General features: G+C 39.8%; 1 protein-coding gene across 1 annotated transcript in view; it reads right to left on the reverse strand.

The window, feature by feature from the left end:
* Positions 1-21,007, reverse strand: part of LOC122789724 (amine oxidase [flavin-containing]-like) — a 1,342,089-nt gene that overhangs the window by 407,505 nt on the left and 913,577 nt on the right. Inside the window, exon 9 of the mRNA XM_044057159.1 lies at positions 517-613. Coding sequence (XP_043913094.1) covers positions 517-613 — 97 coding nt within the window. The remainder of the gene's footprint in view (positions 1-516; positions 614-21,007) is intronic.

Genomic DNA, 21,007 nt, shown 5'->3' on the forward strand with positions numbered 1-21,007 from the left:
ATATTCCTAGAAATAGCCCTTCAGCTAACACACAGGTTTCAATGACTGAAAAGCAGATTCTTACTCTTAATGGTGGGTAAACATTTATTTCTTATTTTATTTCTCTTTGTTTACCGGGAAAGTATGACTGGGTAATACCCATTTTCAGCAAAGGCCCGGGGAGAAAATCACCATTTGTTTCTATTGCATTATACTTTGTTCCAGTTAAACACGGAGTAGTTACGTTTCTATTTAAATTTATACACAACAGCAGTTACCTTTATACATTCTAAAATTTTACAGAAGTAGAAGTTACTAAGGAGAAACCCCACTTGCAACTAAATGGATTGTACAGGCAGCAGTTATGTATAAAAATTGTTTTGTACTTTTTAGTGAGAGGTTGAGAGTATTTGGTTAGTATTGTTTGGTGAGCATAAAATCTTAACCTGATGATAAGCAAGTTATTCCAATGAGGTGAAAGGATACAGTTGTCATTGTAATTAGGGACTTAAACAACATTTGCTATTGAATACTTACCCCATGATAGCTGGGCATGAGCCATCAGGTTTAGTGTCATCCAGTGTGAGTGAGATGGGAGACTCTTCATCTTCTATCATCATAGTGCCACAGAAACCTGATGGGAACAGGAAACAAGTCAACATTGTTTAAATAATGGAATGCTTCAAGTAATTCATTTTTAATATACAGTTTAAGATTTCCTTAGTATGTTACATTATTGTTCCTTTCTTAACCCTAGCAAAGTTTACTTATCACTAACTACACTGCATCTTGTACATGAATACTTTGTGTTCTGAAAAATAACACAATGCTTCTTTTATTTTACCTCTACTGTGTTCTTAAAGTCTACTAGTTTTTATTGCTTGGAGGCTGAGAAGTATGGCAATAGGCAATAATGAACTATATCAGCGAAGGAACATGACACACACCACTGTGCAGAAACAAAGAAACACTGATGAAGCAACATAGTTTAAAAGTTCTTTCTTCCCTGCCATAGCATGTCCTCTTGATTGGAGTAAATAAAGTGCTCTTGTGTAAATGGATAAATAACTCAAGCAAGCGTTGACAGAGTGAGAAATAACCTTCTATGTGTAAAAAATCCAAGTAATCCGGTCTTCTGAGACAAATTATTCAGTTTATTACACAGATAAACCACGATAAGCGCTTTCACTAACTAGTAGCTTCTTCAGATCACAAACAGGAAGCACAGGAACCATGTGCTTTAAATATCTGCATGTTAATTAATCAACCAACTTTTAAAGCAGAAGCGCCATAAAACCTAAAAACTAAATATATAAACATAAAATCATCTCAAGATGCAACAGAAATAAGCAATGGTGTATGCATATTACTTTTAAAAAATTAAAATAACTTCATTCCATAAGAAACAATAAAAATTGAAGTAAATATAAGAACATGTTGTGAGCAGCATACTATCAAGTACGAAAGTATATACAGCCTAATACATAACTGCATGTGATAGTCATATTATTAATAATATGAGGCAACTTAGAAACTATACATAGTAGATGCCATCAAAAACATGAAACCATATACAAGTCGAAAGAGCTATTATCAACCAAAGTGATACTTGGTATAATAAGGTCAGTGCATAAACAAAGATGTATATCTGCATATGTATAAAAATGTGTATATAAATATAGTGTCTTAATAAATATATATATCTAAATATAAAAGAATGAATGAATGTGTACAAAAATATAAATAAATAAATGAATAAATAAATAAGTTATTGTCTAAAAATGAAGCTAAAACCATTAATATTAACAGTATTACAATATAAAATGAATAAATTACCCAAAAATGTGATATATGTATGTGTATGTATATGTATGGGAACAAATATCAGGGCACATTGAATTCTTAAAAATTTCAGAACTTAGTGTGCCTACGTTTCTTTAGGTGTGGTCTGATAGATGCCCTTTCATTTAAACCATGACCTTTATCAGCTCTCAGCAAAATAATCCACCTACTTTCTCTATCTTCGGTATGATTCATGATGTCACCTCCTCTTACATTAACATTCATTTTCTCCAGCACCCTAAACATGAACTTGTGTTCAGGACTTGTTTGTGTCACATGCTTGGCCAATGCATTCTGCAGATTACCTTTCTTTATATTATAACAGTGTTCCCTTATTCTGTCTCTTAATACCCTATTCGTTTTACCAACATAGAAACATGAACACAGTTCACATACAGCAAGGTATATGGCATCAGGTGTCATACAGTTGGCACTGGCTCGGGTATATATTTCCCTCTGTGTATCTGGATGTATAAATACTATGCTAGAATCTATTGAGGAGCAAAAGTTGCATTGTCCACAAGGTGTGGTTCCATAACTAAGACTCGGGTGCGTATTCTTGTTTGGTGGATAACAAAGCAATCTTTTAAGATTCTTCTTATTCCTATAGGTAAAGGACGGAGAATCACCTACAATGTTTGTCAATATGACATCAGTTTGTAGTATGTTCCAATTTTTGGAGATGATCTCTCTAATTTGTTTATTATCTGCTGTATATGAAGTCAGAAACCTAACTTTTGCATTTGTGACTTCTTTGACATCATTCATTACTATAGGCTTGGGCCCAAAATATGGGGTACCTGATGTCGAACGTAAACTTAGAGCATTATCAAATTGTAAATCTACCTCCGTAGAATTATAACCTCTCTCAGCAAACTTCTCTCCCAAGTCATATAAGTCTGCCATAAAGCCTTTGTCATTGGAATTCAACCTAGACATTCGTAGGGTCTGTCCTTTGACTATGTTGCTGAAAACATACTGAGGATGCATACTAGTTCTGAATAGTAAAGTGTTCCTATAACAGGGTTTCCTAAAAATCCCAGTGTTAAACATTCCACATTCGAGTTTTTCGACATATAAATCTAAAAATTCAATTTTCAATAATGAATATTTCATTGTAAATTTCAAACATGGTGTAATGTTATTCAAAACCATATTGAAACTAAGCAATTCTTCTATATTACCATCCCATAGAATAAACACGTCATCCACAAAACGTCTATAAAATCTTACATATTTCTTAAACATGTATTCTTTGAATAATAACTGTTCTTCCCAGTAAGCTAGGAACATATTGGCGTAGCTGTTGCTTGGAGGCTGAGAAGTATGGCAATAGGCAATAATAAACTATATCAGCGAAGGAACATGACACACACCACTGTGCAGAAACAAAGAAACACTGATGAAGCAACATAGTTTAAAAGTTCTTTCTTCCCTGCCATAGCATGTCCTCTTGATTGGAGTAAATAAAGTGCTCTTGTGTACTCAAAATGTCCGTCACTGATAAAAGCTGACCCAGGGTGACTTAGGTAGGTAGTGTATGAATAATGAACAGGCTAGAAAGCAGTGGTGTATGAGGCGGACAGAAAGTGGGCAGAGCAACATAATGTAACTTGACAAGTGTAATCAGTGGAAGGTGTACAGTGTCTACACACCTATAAATTTTCCAATTTATCATTTATGCATTTAACTTGTGAGTTGTTCATTCAAACTCAGATCTAGATCAGAGTAATGAGGTTTGTTCTTCTTGAAGTCTTGAGTAATGCAGATCCATGCATATAAAGGCAACAAACATCCACAGTTTAAGGAAGAGCACAATGATACAGCTTTAGAATTACTATTTAACTGTAGCCTCCAAACAGGTTTTGTGACTCATGAATGGAGAAAGGCAACAAGCCATCCCTCTGCACAAAGGTGGCTATCTACAGACCCTGGAAACTATAGACCTATAAGTCTCATTAGTCTTATATGTAAAGATATGGAAAGAATTATCATAGAGATGATCAATAGAGATATAGTAAACCTCCAGACACAGGATCCAACCCAGTTTGGTTTCATCGAGGGCAGATCATGCCTACTCAACCTGCTGGACTTCTTTGAGAAGGTCACCAAACTAATGGATAAGGGCAAAATCATTCACACTGACCACCTTGACCTGGCCAAGGCAGTTGACATAATACCCCACTCGGGTATTGTTGACAAACTGAAGAGGCCAAGTACAAACCAGCATGTCACACGGTGGATAGCCAACTGGCTCACAGATAGGACCCAGGAAGTTAGAACTGGGGAGTCCACCTCTACAAAGAGTCCAGTCACAAGTGGAGTCTCTCATGGATCAGTTCTTGGACTGCTTCTTTTTGGCATTTACTTCTCAGAAGTCAAAGCCAATGTCAGTGGTCTCTGGCTGACTCAATTTTCAGATGATTGCAAATTAGGAGCGATCACTGAATCTCACACTGATGCAAATGTTCTCCAGGAGGGGCTGACACAGACAAACAACTGGTGTCAGAGCCATGGACTAAAAATAAATGCCAAGAAATGTATTCTTTGGGAAGTCATCCATCCCTGATAACTATCATATTGGCAACACACCCCTTAGAGCTGACCCAGTAGTCAGGGACTTAGGGACACACACAGATAGTAATCTTGCCTTTGACCATCTTGTGTCGACTGTGGTTAGGAAATCATTCTATGTTACACAACTTATACACAAAGGTATGGCATCCAAGTCCAAGGAAGTAATTGTTCCACTGTATTCAGCATTCATCAGGCCTATCATTGAGTACAATGCACCCTTTGGTATGTACCTAACCAGGCATATCCAACAATTCGAATGTCCACAGAGGTTTCTCACTAAAAGAATACTAAATACTAAAAAATAAAGGTAAGTAAAATGTCCTATGCAGACTGCCTCAAGGCCCTATCCCTGTATTCTGTCTCCTACAGGCTTTTGAGGGGAGATCTATGCCTGGCATACAGGGCATTGTCAGACCCCACTCTGATGGACCTCCTGCATATCCACAAAACAAACAGCACCACAATTAACTGTTTTAAAGACTTAAACCTTTCCTGTGATATAAATAGGACCTGCTGAAGAGATAGGTATGTATCCCAGAGATTACCATGTCTATGGAACAGGCTCCCCATCCATGTGAAGCAGATTTCCTCCCTAACTCAATTCAAGTGCACCTTGGACAACTGAATGGAAAACCGGAAATACATCCTTGGTTTGGCACCTATGTCTCTAATGGACACAGGTAACCTGTAAATTTTTCATCTTCCAGGTCTATGCTTACACTTATCAAGGTTATTAGAACTTGTCACAGATTTGGGATGCATGGCTAGGCTTAAAAAGGCCCTTGTGGTCATTAACCTAGTAAACACTTATGAACCTATGATACAGCTTTTATTTGGTATAAAGCAGGAAGAATTTTGTAATTCAGGTAACTATGACTCCATGTGATGTGATACTGTGAGAATATGCACTGAAGTACTGTTTGTCCTTGCAAAGATCATAACCACATTCCACAGAATGGCAGGTCTGATAGTATAGCAATAACCCACAACTGGGTGTGGGTAATGATGGATTCACCCATGGTTGGTGTGGTTTGCTCACAAGGGCGGAAGCATTACCGACACCCAGCCATGGGTTACTACTATTATAAAATGACATTACTTAAGAAAAATATGACTTACTTTTCTTAAATAATGTCCTTGTATAATGGAGCCGTGGTGCTCTTCTGCATTTTCCCCAGTATCATGGGGCTTTCCCGTTGTACTGCACATGTGTATGGGACTTATGTTCCCATGCTTATGCAGAGCATAAGTGCTGTGTAAAGGAAGCAACAGAGAAAGAAAGATCTCTGTTGCTTTTTTGTTTCATATTTTTAATTAAAGAAATTAAATCTGGAGATTTGAAATGAATGAGAGCGAACGGAGAGAGAAAATATACGGATGTTCGGGTATGTTTGTCTAGCTTTGTATAACGTACCTGATTATCCTTGTATTGGTCTTTCTCTCCCTCTCCCATCCCTCTCGTTCATCTGAAGTCTCCATTTAGAATGTATTAATGGAAGAAAGTCCGGGCGACTTGACTTTTTTCCATTGGTATATGCTCAATTTACAACAGGCACGCTGGTTGGGCTGACCAGTCAGTGTGCTTGTTTATGACTGTTAATAGCCAGTCATTGTTTAACAACATTTATTTCAACAATGGGGTAATATATACAAAGTCAATGTTATGGTATTCAGGACTTTTTCCCTTAATCTGAAGTAAAGTAACCTTGGAGTGAGCATATATAATTAGCAATGGTATGCAGGCACAGCCCCCATTTCAAGGAATGTATGGAGATGAAACACCACTTGCAAAAATATTTCACCACCTAGCACCATAATCTGGAGTTTGTTGTTTTGGTGGTGGAGTCCCAGATTTTTTTGAGCTTTTGGACCTTTAATTTTTGCATCTGTTATTTATGACAAAATGAATGTGCACTGCAGCACAAGGAGAAATTCTGCCAAAATTCTCATTGGTAACATGCACAGTTGGAAGGCACAGGTAAGGGCCCTGATGGAGGAAAGCAAGATACTTCCGATACAGATAGCTACAACTAGAAGATACTATCGTGGAAAAGTCAGTTATAAGGGTAAGGAGTGTATATTCGTGTGTGTGTGTGTGTGTGTGTGTGTGTGTGTGTGTGTGTGTGTGTGTGTGTGAGTGTGTGTGTGTGTGCGGGTGTGCGAGTGTGTGTACCTTCCTGCCTGTCTGTGTAAACATGGGTGCCATCAGAAGAGTAGGCTGAAAAAAACAACTGAGGACGTTTCTCCTTATGGAGTGTGTATCTATGAGTGAGAGAGAGTGTGGGTGTGTGTGTCTGTGTGTACGAGTGCGTGCGTGTGTGTGCGAGCACGTGTGTGTGTGTGTGTGTGTGTGTGTGTGTGTGTGTGTGAGAGTGTGCGCGTGCGTGTGTGTGGGTATCTTTATGCCGGTTTCATTGTTTGTTTGTATGTGTTCCACAAGAAGGCCAGGCTACAAGAGTAACAGAGCACATTTATCCTTTTGGAATGTTTATCTGTTACTGTGTGTGTGTGTGTGTGTGTGTGTGTGTGTGTGTGTGTGTGTGTGTGTGTGTGTGTGAGAGAGATAGGAGGTAAGGAGGACAAAGGAGTTGTAGGAGGTAAGGAGGACAAAGGAGTTGATGCCTAGACACCCCCTCGTGTACGATAAAGATTAAAAACTGCTTGAAGCACCTGTTGTGGTCAAACCAAGGATGATCCCTAATACCTCTATCCTAGTTTAAAAAGCCCTTTGGGTTAAGGATTTTTTAAAAAAAAATATTTTGTGACCTTGACTGATCTAAGTTATTCCTGTTGAGTTACAGGTATCAATGAGGCTGACCAGCTAGACAGCATATAGTATAACAATAAAGATGAAAAATCTCAACCAAGCAGATCAAAAATAATTGGAAAGATCCAAGACGTAAAAAAAAAAATCATTTGAGAAATAATTCAACACGTCTGCCAAAGAAAACAACACTGAAAAAATTCCTGCAGAGTCATCAGTTCTGCTTTAATCCATTTTTATTTTGGTTTCTGCTTACAAGATGGATAAGTGAAATACAGTGCTTAGTGTTGTCACTTATACAGAAATCTCACAGGAGGTGTGAGTGGAGTCTGAGTTGTGGCCTTTCCTGATTGCTCTAAATGGAATGCGGGGCTTGCCAGTCTCCTAATTGGTGGGTGTTGTCTTTTTGGTGGGTGTTGTCTTTCAAAGGGTTGGTATAATGTCCTATTCCTCCTCAGACTGTAGGGCTGCTTCATATTGTTACAAAGGTATTTGACTTAACATGTTACTGAGGCGGTGGTGGGGGTCATATCCGAAGGAGAGAAACTGGTTATGCTTTGCTTTCGCCAAAAGCTTCCCCATCTGAAGAAAAATATAGTACCAATACATTCTCCATAAAACAGAAAAATCAAGAAATGTATAAAATGGTTCTAAAATGTAAACAGTAAACAGAAAGCATATATTGTGAAAATAATTCACTCCATTCCTAATTACACTGTTCTACATTCACCATGAACAAGAATAGCACTAGTTTATGTAGCTAATGATTCTAAATCAAAAGAGTTGTAAGGCAACATGGTCCCAGTGTGAAAACTGCAGTGTGCTTGGAGGGATTGAGGGCACCCATGATTCAATGACTAAAGCAGTATGTTGTGTTACTGTGGGTGGGTAATACACTTGTCAGAGTCCCTGATCCCCATCACTCGGATCCCAGTCATGAACCAGTGGAGCCTATGATTCTGTAAAAAATAGAGATTAAATGTAAACTGTATGGGGGTTAAAAAGAAAAAGGGGAATCGCAAGACAATGGGCAGAGGGTTGACAGCCAGAACAAGTGTTCATGATGTTGGCTCAACTGTGATGAGAAAGCCCAAGCATGGATTAGGGAAAAGATATTATTTTAGCTGATCTGTGTGTCTGAGTTAGCTTTTGCTAAGTAGACACCAGGGAATCTCCATAAGAAATCAGACAGACAAGATTAATAAGGGTTGGAAGGGTGGCCTAATGGTTAAGGTGCTTGCCTTACAAACACAAGGTGCAGGGTTCGAGTCTCACAAGGGATAATTGGCTAGGCTTACGATGGTTCACAAGGGCAGTTAGCCTAGTACTAACCTATGAACCTATAAATATATCTCACAGGAACAAGCAATCAATTCCACCCAACAGCTGAAACAAAGGTGAATGAAATAGCTCTAGTAACAGGGATAGAGGGTGTGGCCAGTCCCTATGTAGAAACCATGGTTAAGTTGTAGATGTGTTACACCTTCATAAATACCTCTCCCTCCAACAACTAATGGGTGTGCAATAGAAAGCTGTCACTAGGGTATGTGGAACTGGGAACTATGTAGTCTTTGACAATAAATGTCCCTATGTGTGGGAGTTGCATAAATCTAAATAAGATGCGAACAAAAATACTAAACAAATAGCATGTGACTGTGAACATCACATAGTAGTTTCTACATCACCTGGTATGAGAACCTAAACATTCTAAATCCATGAGGTTATATGGAATTTCTGGTTCATGCGTGGAAAACTGTGGTGTGCTTAAGGGAATGGAGGAGACCTGCCACACCACGTGGTTAAGTAGTAGAAAGCGTTATTATGGCTGGAGCAATATCCAGTCTATAGTTCCTGCTCCCTTATTATTCGAAAAAAAAAACATGAAAAAGTGGTGCCTATGAAATAGAATAAATATATGTTTTACTGTGTTAAAACAGGTTTTGTGAACTGCTGGGACAAGGGTGATGAGCTCTGTAAGAGAGGAAGGTGCGACACATTTACGAGTAAGGTAAGCTCTGTGAGAGGGGAAGGTATGATACATTTATAGGAGTAAGGTAAGCTCTGTGAGAGGGGAAGGTACAATACATTTATAGGAGTAAGACAAGCTCTGTGATAGGGGAAGGTACAATACATTTATAGGAGTAAGGTAAGCTCTGAGAGAGGGGAAGGTACAATACATTTATGGGAGTAAGGTAAGCTCTGTGAGAGGGGAAGGTGCGATACATTTATAGGAGTAAGGTAAGCTCTGTGAGAGGGGAAGGTGCAATACATTTATAGGAGTAAGGTAAGCTCTGTGAGAGGGGAAGGTGCGATACATTTATAGGTGTAAGGTAAGCTCTGTGAGAGGGGAAGGTGCGATACATTTATAGGAGTAAGGTAAGCTCTGTGAGAGGGGAAGGTACAATACATTTATAGGAGTAAGGCAAGCTCTGAGAGGGGAAAGTACGATACATTTATAGGAGTAAGGTAAGGTCTGTGAGAGGGGAAGGTGTGATACATTTATAGGAGTAAGGTAAGCTCTGTGAGAGGGGAAGGTACGACACATTTATAGGAGTAAGGAAAGGTCTGTGAGAGGGGAAGGTGAGATACATTTATAGGAGTAAGGTAAGCTCGGTGATAGGGGAAGGTACGACACATTTATAGGAGTAAGTTAAGCTCTGGAGAAGGGAAGGTGCGATACATTTATAGGAGTAAGGTAAGTTCTGTGAGAGAGGAAGGCGCGATACATTTATAGGAGTAAGGCAAGCTCTGTGAGAGGGGAAGGTGCAATACATTTATAGGAGTAAGGTAAGCTCTGTGAGAGGGGAAGGTACGATACATTTATAGGTGTAAGGCTAACTCTGTTAGAGGGGAAGGTGCAATACATTTATAGGAGTAAGGTAAGCTCTGTGAGAGGGGAAGGTGCGATACATTTATAGGAGTAAGGTAAGCTCTGTGAGAGGGGAAGGTGCAATACATTTATAGGAGTAAGGTAAGCTCTGTGAGAGGGGAAGGTGCGATACATTTATAGGAGTAAGGTAAGCTCTGTGAGAGGGGAAGGTGTGATACATTTATAGGAGTAAGGTAAGCTCTGTGAGAGGGGAAGGTGCGATACATTTATAGGAGTAAGGTAAGCTCTGTGAGAGGGGAAGGTAAGATACATTTATAGGAGTAAGGTAAGCTCTGTGAGAGGGGAAGGTGCGATACATTTATAGGAGTAAGGTAAGCTCTGTGATAGGGGAAGGTACAATACATTTATAGGACTAAGGTAAGCTCTTGAGAGGGGAAGGTGCGATACATTTATAGGAGTAAGGTAAGTTCTGTGAGAGGTGAATGTGCGATACATTTATAGGAGTAAGACAAGCTCTGTGAGAGGGGAAGGTGCGATACATTTATAGGAGTAAGGTTAGCTCTGTTAGAGGGGAAGGTGCGATACATTTATAGGAGTAAGGTAAGCTCTGTGAGAGGGGAAGGTACGATACATTTATAGGAGTAAGGTAAGCTCTGTGAGAGGGGAAGGTGCGATACATTTATAGGAGTAAGGTAAGCTCTGTGAGAGGGGAAGGTGCGATACATTTATGAGTAAGGTATGCTAAGGGGAAGGTGCGACATTTATAGGAGTAAGGTAAGGTCTGTGAGAGGGGAAGGTGTGATACATTTATAGGGGTAAGGTAAGTTCTGTGAGAGGGGAAGGTGCGATACATTTATAGGAGTAAGGTAAGGTCTGTGAGAGGGGAAGGTGTGACACATTTATAAGAGTAAGCTCTGTGAGAGGGGAAGGTGCGATACATTTTTTGGAGTAAGGTAAGATCTGTGAGGGGGAAGGTGCGATACATTTATAAGTAAGGCAAGCTCTGTGAGAGGGGAAGGTGCAATACATTTATAGGAGTAAGGTTAGCTCTGTTAGAGGGGAAGGTGCAATACATTTATATTAGTAAGGTAAGTTCTGTGAGAGGGGAAGGTGCGATATATTTATACAAGTAAGGTAAGCTCTGTGAGAGGGGAAGGTGAGATACATTTATAGGAGAAGGGAAGCTCTGTGAGAGGGGAAGTTGCGATACATTTATAGGTGTAAGGTTAACTCTGTTAGAGGGGAAGGTGCGATACATTTATAGGAGTAAGGTAAGCTCTGTGAGAGGGGAAGGTACGACACATTTATAGGAGTAAGGAAAGGTCTGTGAGAGGGGAAGGTGCGATACATTTATAGGAGTAAGGTAAGGTCTGTGAGAGGGGAAGGTGCGATACATTTATAGGAGTAAGGTAAGCTCTGTGAGAGGGGAAGGTATGATACATTTATAGGAGTAAGGTAAGCTCTGTGAGAGGGGAAGGTACGATACATTTATAGGAGTAAGGTAAGCTCTGTGAGAGGGAAGGTGCGATACATTTATAGGAGTAAGGTAAGCTCTGTGAGAGGGGAAGGTGCGATACATTTATAGGAGTAAGGTAAGGTCTGTGAGAGGGGAAGGTGCGATACATTTATAGGAGTAAGTTAAGCTCTGGAGAAGGGAAGGTGCGATACATTTATAGGAGTAAGGTAAGCTCTGTGAGAGGGGAAGGTGCGATACATTTATAGGAGTAAGGTAAGCTCTGTGAGAGGGGAAGGTACAATACATTTATGAGTAAGGTATGCTAAGGGGAAGGTGCGATACATTTATATGAGTAAGGTAAGTTCTGTGAGAGGGGAAGGTGCGATACATTTATAAGAGTAAGCTCTGTGAGAGGGGAAGGTGAGATACATTTTTAGGAGTAAGGTAAGCTCTGTGTGAGGGGAAGGTGCGATACATTTATAGGAGTAAGGTAAGTTCTGTGAGACGTGAAGGTGCGATACATTTATATGAATAAGGTAAGCTCTGTGAGAGGGGAAGGTGAGATACATTTATAGGAGAAGGGAAGCTCTGTGAGAGGGGAAGGTGCGATATATTTACACGAGTAACGTAAGCTCTGTGAGAGGGGAAGGTGAGATACATTTATAGGAGTAAGGTAAGCTCTGTGAGAGGGGAAGGTGCGATACATTTATAGGAGTAAGGTAAGCTCTGTGAGAGGGGAAGGTACAATACATTTATGAGTAAAGTAAGCTCTGTGAGAGGGGAAGGTGCGATACATTTATAGGAGTAAGGTAAGCTCTGTTAGAGGGGAAGGTGTGATACATTTATAGGAGTAAGGTAAGCTCTGTGAGAGGGGAAGGTGCGATACATTTATAGGAGTAAGGTAAGCTCTGTGAGAGGGGAAGGTGCGATACATTTATGAGTAAGGTAAGATCTGTGAGAGTGGAAGGTGCAATACATTTATAGGAGTAAGGTAAGCTCTGTGAGAGGGGAAGGTGCGATACATTTACGAGTAAGGTAAGCTCTGTGAGAGGGGAAGGTGAGATACATTTATAGGAGTAAGGCAAGCTCTGTGAGAGGGGAAGGTGCAATACATTTATAGAAGTAAGGTTAGCTCTGTAAGAGGGGATGGTGCGATACATTTTTAGGAGTAAGGTAAGCTCTGTGAGAGGGGAAGGTGTGATACATTTATAGGAGTAAGGTAAGCTCTGTGAGAGGGGAAGGTGCGATACATTTATAGGAGTAAGGTAAGCTCTGTGAGAGGGGAAGGTGTGATACATTTACGAGTAAGGTAAGCTCTGTGATAGGGGAAGGTGAGATACATTTATAGGAGTAAGGCAAGCTCTGTGAGAGGGGAAGCTGCGATACATTTGTAGGAGTAAGGTTAGGTCTGTGAGAGGGGATGGTGCGATGCATTTTTAGGAGTAAGGTAAGCTCTGTGACAGGTGAAGGTTCTATACACTTATAGGAGTAAGGCAAGCTCTGTGATAGGGGAAGGTGTGATACATTTACGAGTAAGGTAAGCTCTGTGATAGGGGAAGGTGAGATACATTTATAGGAGTAAGGTAAGCTTTGTGAGAGGGGAAGGTGCGATACATTTATAGGAGTAAGGCAAGCTCTGTGAGAGGGGAAGGTGCAATACATTTATAGGAGTAAGGTAAGCTCTGTGAGAGGGGAAGGTACAATACATTTATGAGTAAAGAAAGCTCTGTGAGAGGGAAAGGTGCGATACATTTGTAGGAGTAAGGTTAGCTCTGTAAGAGGGGATGGTGCGATACATTTTTAGGAGCAAGGTAAGCTCTGTGACAGGTGAAGGTGCGATACATTTATAGGAGTAAGGTAAGCTCTGTGATAGGGGAAGGTGAGATACATTTATAGGAGTAAGGTAAGCTCTGTGATAGGGGAAGGTACAATACATTTATAGGAGTAAGGTAAGCTCTTGAGAGGGGAAGGTGCGATACATTTATAGGAGTAAGGTAAGCTCTGTGAGAGGGGAAGGTAAGATACATTTATAGGAGTAAGGTAAGCTCTGTGAGAGGGGAAGGTGCGATACATTTATAGGAGTAAGGTAAGCTCTGTGAGAGGGGAAGGTGCGATACATTTATAGGAGTAAGGTAAGCTCTGTGAGAGGGGAAAGTGCGATACATTTATAGGTGTAAGGTAAGCTCTGTGAGTGGGAAAGGTGCGATACATTTATAGGAGTAAGGTAAGCTCTGTGAGAGGGGAAAGTGCGATACATTTATAGGAGTAAGGTAAGCTCTGTGAGAGGGGAAGGTGCGATACATTTATAGGAGTAAGACAAGCTCTTTGACAGGGAAAGGTACAATACATTCACGAGTAAGGTAAGCTCTGTGAGAGGGGAAGGTATGAATCATTTATAAGTAAGGTAAGTTCTGTGATAGGGGAAAGTGCGATACATTTATAGGTGTAAGGTAAGCTCTGTGAGAGGGGAAGGTGCGATACATTTATAGGAGTAAGGTAAGCTCTTGAGAGGGGAAGGTGCGATACATTTATAGGAGTAAAGTAAGCTCTGTGAGAGGGGAAAGTGCGATACATTTATAGGTGTAAGGTAAGCTCTGTGAGTGGGAAAGGTGCGATACATTTATAGGAGTAAGGTAAGCTCTGTGAGAGGGAAGGTGCGATACATTTATAGGAGTAAGGTAAGCTCTGTGAGAGGGGAAGGTGCGATACATTTATAGGAGTAAGGTAAGCTCTGTGAGAGGGGAAGGTGCGATACATTTATAGGAGTAAGGTAAGCTCTGTGAGAGGGGAAGGTGCAATACATTTATGAGTAAGGTAAGCTCTGTGAGAGGGGAAGGTGCGATACATTTATAGGAGTAAGGTAATCTCTGTGAGAGGGGAAGGTACAATACATAGGTTCATAGGTAGGTACTAGGCTATCTGCCCGAAGGCCATTATAAGCCTAGCCAGAATGTCTTGGCTTTCACCATCCCCTTAGATTAGTTCCCTGTGTCTCTGTCCAGCAGAGCCACTGAAGTGATCCCCGAGGTAAACTTTCTGTTTCCCATCCTCTCGTCAAGGTTTCTGTTGGAGTGTTAGCGAGGAGCTCTGCCTAATGTAGATTGGGATCTTGTTCCAAAGCATGGGAAGTCTCTGGGACAGGAATCTATCCCTCCAGCGCATCCTATTTATTGTTCTGGTGAGGTTTAGATCCCTAGAGCATGTGGCTCAAGGGGATAAGGTTTTCTTTAGCTGTAGCATGTCCATCAATTCTGGGTTGGACACGGACTTGTATGTCAGGCACAGATCACCTCTGAGTAGTCGGTATGCAACAGAGTACTACTGGACTTTAATCAGTCACGCCTCCTAGGGCATCTGTTTGAGGCCATTGATCCTCTTGGTGAGGTACTTCTGTGGTCTTTCCAGCTGTTGCAGGTGTCTTGTAAGGTACATCCCAAATGGGGCGTTGTACTCTAAGATGGGTCTGATGAGTGATGAGTAGAGGGGCACAATGACCTCTTTTGATCTGGATGCGAACCCTATTGTGATTAGGTGGGTGACGCAGAAGGATTTTCTAACCACTTTGACAATGTGATTATTAAAGGTGAGATTACTATCTACTTGGGTCCCCAGATCCCTTATTATGTCTCCCGTATTTAGGGGACTGCCACCTATGTGGTAGTTTGTGGGTACTTTGTTTTTTCCAAAGGGGATGACTATGTACTTTTTGGCATTTAGCTTGAGGTCATGATTTTGACACCAGGTATCTGTCTGAGTGAGACCCTTTTGGAGGATGTCTGTGTCAGCCGGAGAGTCAATTATAGCCCCTAGTTTGCAGTCGTCTGCTAACTTGGTCAGCCATAGTCCTCCTGTGCTTGCCTGTACCTCTGAGAAGTTTATGCTGAACAGAAGAGGTCCTACGACTGAGCCCTGGGGAACACCACTTGTAACCAGTTTAGAGACGGACCAAGCTCCCACAACTGTCACCATGTGGGTTCTGTCCGTGAGCCAGCTGGCAACCCATCTTGTGACGTAGGGGTTTATTTTCAGGCTGGTGAGCTTGTCTATAATACCAGAATGGGGAATGGTGTCGAAGGCCTTAGCGAGGTCTAGGTAGGCTGTGTGTATCACCTTTCCCTCGTCTATAGCCTTGGTAACTGTCTCAAAGAAAATTTATGAGCAAGGCAGGCTCTGTGACAGGGGAAGGTACAATACATTTATAGATGTAAGGTAAGCTCTGTGAGAGGGGAAGGTACAATACATTTATAGGAGTAAGACAAGCTCTGTGATAGGGGAAGGTACAATACATTTATAGGAGTAAGGTAAGCTCTGTGAGAGGGGAAGGTGCGATACATTTATAGGAGTAAGGTAAGCTCTGTGAGAGGGGAAGGTGCAATACATTTATAGGAGTAAGGTAAGCTCTGTTAGAGGGGAAGGTATGATACATTTATAGGAGTAAGGTAAGCTCTGTGAGAGGGGAAGGTACGATACATTTATAGGAGTAAGGTAAGCTCTGTGAGAGGGGAAGGTGCGATACATTTATAGGAGTAAGGTAAGCTCTGTGTGAGGGGAAGGTGCGATACATTTATAGGAGTAAGGTAAGCTCTGTGATAGGGGAAGGTACAATACATTTATAGGAGTAAGGTAAGCTCTGTGAGAGGGGAAGGTGCGATACATTTATAGGAGTAAGGCAAGCTCTGTGAGAGGGGAAGTTACGTTACATTTTTAGGAGTAAGGTAAGCTCTGTGAGAGGGGAAGGTGCGATACATTTATCAGTAAGGCAAGCTCTGTGAGAGTGGAAGGTGCGATACATTTACAGGAGTAAGGTAAGCTCTGTGAGAGGGGAAGGTGCGATACATTTACAGGAGTAAGGTTAGCTCTGTGAGAGGGGAAGGTGCGATACATTTATAGGAGTAAGGTAAGCTCTGTGAGAGGTGAATGTGCGATACATTTATAGGAGTAAGACAAGCTCTGTAAGAGGGGAAGGTACGATACATTTATAGGAGTAAGGTAAGCTCTGTGAGAGGGGAAGGTGCGATACATTTATAGGAGTAAGGTAAGCTCTGTGAGAGGGGAAGGTGCAATATATTTATAGGAGTAAGGTAAGCTCTGTGAGAGTGGAAGGTGCGATACATTTATAGGAGTAAACAAATTACCAAAGAACCAATTAAGCCTGTTCTCAAGCTCAAACATATTTTGGGCTAATTTTTTGATGTATTGATTGTATACGGAATGTAGTTCAACATTTTTGGTTCAAGTTATATGTATGTATAAGTAGTATTTACTGTTAATACATATATTTTAATTTTTACACATTCATACATATATTTTATATGATTGTGTTTGTCTTTTTAACCTATTTTCATTTTTACTGTTGTTAGATTAGATAACTGATTGGTTAATGATATGGGTGGGGTTGATGTTTAGCCCTATTTAAATGAACTTCATGGTTAACTTTTTTTATTCTGAAGAAGACCACATAGGACGAAACCTAGGTTAGTTGACTCTGTTGAGCTGCTGTATTGTGCTGCTGTTTGTTTTTTATGTTCGTGGTGTTCGCAATAAATTCCATTTTGGGTCCGACTTCGTTCTTCATTCCTTTGGTGTTGAGGTTCGTCTTGGTTCTTTGGTAATTTGTTTGTTCGTTATGGAGAGCAGTGGTTTATCGGCAGACATTATGGAATTATTGGCGCAGATTAAAGAACAATTAAGGGAGCATTCCGATCAAATTCAATCCTTAGTTGAGAAGCAAGGCTCTGGGCTTAACTTGCAGGAATTTGGCAACTACGGTAGTTTGGGAGTGCCTCACTCAACCTACACCCAATATTAATACACAGACTGGGAGTAATGGTGGTAAAAGTGTGAACAATCAAAGTAAAGTAATTAATCATGAGAGACCCCCTGGAGCTGAGGGGAAACCAACACGGGTCAGTAGTGATTGTTGGAAAAATAATACCTTCATTTTTAATGCAGAAAAAACCTATAATGTTGAAGAGAGTAACAAGGCTAACCAGTCTTTGACTAAGCAGCTTAAGCAGTTTGAATTCAAGTTATTCAAACTGCGGAGAACTCAGTTAGAAAATAGTTATCTGGCTAGGAATATCGAGCTGGGACTGGTACCAAAAGGTTTGCGTGTGTGGAGGTACCCTAATGGTATTAATGGTGATACGGAAATGATCAATGAATTACACACGCTTTTTAATAAGACTGGTTTGGCCATTATGGACATTATGGTTAAATTCAATAATAAAAAAATCGACATTTATTTATCTGATCTTGAGCGTATCAATGACAATATTACTAAGGACTTACTTTTTGAACAGTATTACACTAATTATACCAACATCATTGACGATGTTGAACGTAGTTGTGGTTCTATGTTCAATAAAAAGACACAAAAAATACAACGGGATATTAGAATTTATGAATTGGACACTGTTTACCCACAGTCGAAGGGTAACCAATGTAATCATAGTAATAGGTTTTCCACCAATCAAACATCCGATGACGAAGCGGAGATGACGTCAGAGAAACGTAGTGGCGATAAAAACGTGAGGTTTGATGGTGGGAGCCCTTTAGGAGAAGGGATAAGGCATTCCGAAAGGATACGAAACAGAGAGGTATCCGACAAGGAAAAAGATTTTCATGGGATGGGTGCCCGGCCAAAAGCGGGGTATATTGCCAGCAATCACCGGAATGGTGGTTGGAAAATGAGGAGGTGAGGAATGATGTTATTTCAGTTCATGAATCAGCTTACACGGAATTTGGTGTGAATTCTGAGATTATTAACTTTATTGCCGAAGACTTTGTCGTCCAAAGGACATTAGTCGTAAGCAATGAATGTTTTAATCATCTGAATGATGTGAACTTTAATGCAAAATCCTCTGAAGCATGTAAGGCGACGGCGCAAGATTTTGATAATGCATACATTAATGTGCCAGATTTATTGACTTTAAACAGTAGCCTTACAGAGGTGACTACTAATTCTATTAATGTACATGATGATTTATTAAATTTAAGTGTCTATATATTAATCCTCCCCTCAACCCTGTTATAGCTACTTTTGAAAAAGTGTGTGAGCTTGACATTAGAGATTACTATAAGAAAACTATAAAACAACCATGTCTGAATTTAACAGAGTTTGAGTGCACATTGCTGAATAATTTAAAAAAGGTTGACAATATACGTATAATGAAGCCTGATAAAGGCAATGGGGTTGTCATGGTTGATAACAATGATTACAGTAATATTATGATGACTATGCTTATGAATGACAACTACGTAGAAACCAGTATTAATGAAATCAATATTGCTTTAAAAAATTGGACCTCATGTTAGAAGACATGTTGTTTCAAGGGGAATTAAATGGTTGAGTATGAATTTACGTGTAACCCATACCCAGTAATTTGTGGAATTTTTGGAATACCCACGATACATAAAGGGTTGGATAACGTTAAATTCAGACCTATTGTAGATGGCAAGAGGTGTAAAACTTGTTTCATAAATCAATTTTTAGATCATCATATGAAACGAGTATAAAATGCTTTCCCATACATAACAAAGGACTCTTGGGATTTTTTGGAAAGGGTTAAAAAATTTAAGTACAATAGTCAATTGAGCTTTCTTACCATAGATGTGTGTAATTTGTACTCAGTTATTCCCCACGATATTGGTCTCACATGGTTAGAGGAACAATTGCTGGTGACAGGTAATTTCGAACAAGATAAGATTAATGTTTTTGTCAAACTTATGGAAGCAGTTTTGAAAAATAATTTTATATTTTTTGAAGGGCACCTATTTAAGCAACACACTGGTGTAGCTATGGGTGCCGCTTGTGCCCCAATTTATGCCAATTATATCATGGCATATTGGGAGCAAAATTATGTTTTTACCAGTGAATTCAGACAGTACATTAAATTATACATGCGTTACCTTGACGACATATTTATTATATGGGAAGGTGAGCGAGTTGTCTTAGATGCTTTTTTAGAATATATTAATAATTCAGTTTGGTTTCTAAGATTTACCTATGATTTTGATATGAATAATATCACATACTTGGATGTCAGATTAACCTTTGATAAGACATTACAAATGATAAAATCTAACATATACAGAAAATTCCCTTTTTCAAATTCATACCTCCAATATAGTAGCTGGCATCCAAGGCACCAAAAAAGAGCCATAGTAAAGGGCCAAATGGTGAGAGCTGCCAGGATGGTCAGCGAGGAAAAGAGCCACAGTAAAGGGCCAAATGGTGAGAGCTGCCAGGATGGTCAGCGAGGAAAAGAGCCATAGTAAAGGGCCAAATGGTGAGAGCTGCCAGGATGGTCAGCGAGGAAAAGAGCCATAGTAAAGGGCCAAATGGTGAGAGCTGCCAGGATGGTCAGCGAGGAAAAGAGCCATAGTAAAGGGCCAAATGGTGAGAGCTGCCAGGATGGTCAGCGAGGAGGAGGATTGCCATAGTAAAGGGCCAAATGGTGAGAGCTGCCAGGATGGCTAGCGAGGAGGAGGATTTTGTAAAAGAATTGAATTTCATGATTACTTTGTTTTTAAACAGAGGATATCCAAAGGAATTATGTTCAGAATTGTTCAAGGAGGTCAAATATAAAAGGGATACTGGTTTTTACATTCCCATTCTTAAAGGTGACGAGTCTAGTATTACATCTGTTAATTTAGGAAATCTAGGAAGACTAGATGAACATCCACTGTATTATATTTTAAGTTACAATTTGATTCTGAATATATAACAGGTATGGTTAACAAGAATTGGGGTATTTTGCAAATAGATAAAAATATAGTAGCAAAAATGGCCTTGGCACCCAAGTTTATATATAGGAAGGATACATCCTTAAAAGAGATTTTTGAAAGATGATCTCTATCCCCAAGGCAATGTAATAGCAGGGTATTTGGCAATTTTAAATGTGGGAGATGTACCATTTGTGAACATATATTGACATCAGGCAGCATTATAACTTTTAATCAACATCGTATTTATATCACAGGACACTTTGATTGTTATACCAATAATGTTGTCTATTTGGCCAAGTGTCAAGTATGCCCTGCTTTTTATGTGGGAAAAACTTGCGGGTATTTTAGAGAAAGGGTTAGAGAGCACTTATTAGACATAAAACATCTAAAATTAACCAATGCATTATCCAGGCACATTTCTACTTATTTAGACCATTCTTTTAAATTTTGTATACTGCAACAAATCAGGTATGATTCACAGGGTAGAAATTTAGAGGTGCACTTAGATTTATGTGAGCTTAGATGGCAACTTAGATTGGATGCATATTGTCATCCAGGGCTAAATGATTGCTGCACAATCAAGCCTGATCTCAAGCTCAAACATATCTTGGGCTAATTTTTTGATGTATTGATTGTATACAGAATGTAGTTTATCATTTTTGGTTCAAGTTATATGTATGTATAAGTAGTATTTACTGTTAATACTACATATATTTTAATTTTTACACATTTATACATATATTTTATATGATTGTGTTTGTCTTTTTAACCTATTTTCATTTTCTGGTTAATTTTTTTATAAGGTATATTTGATACTGGGTGGTGAGTT

This window comes from Protopterus annectens, chromosome 15.part0 (genome assembly GCF_019279795.1).
Source record: "Protopterus annectens isolate FY-2018-M chromosome 15.part0, PAN1.0, whole genome shotgun sequence".
Classification (NCBI taxonomy): domain Eukaryota; kingdom Metazoa; phylum Chordata; order Ceratodontiformes; family Protopteridae; genus Protopterus; species Protopterus annectens.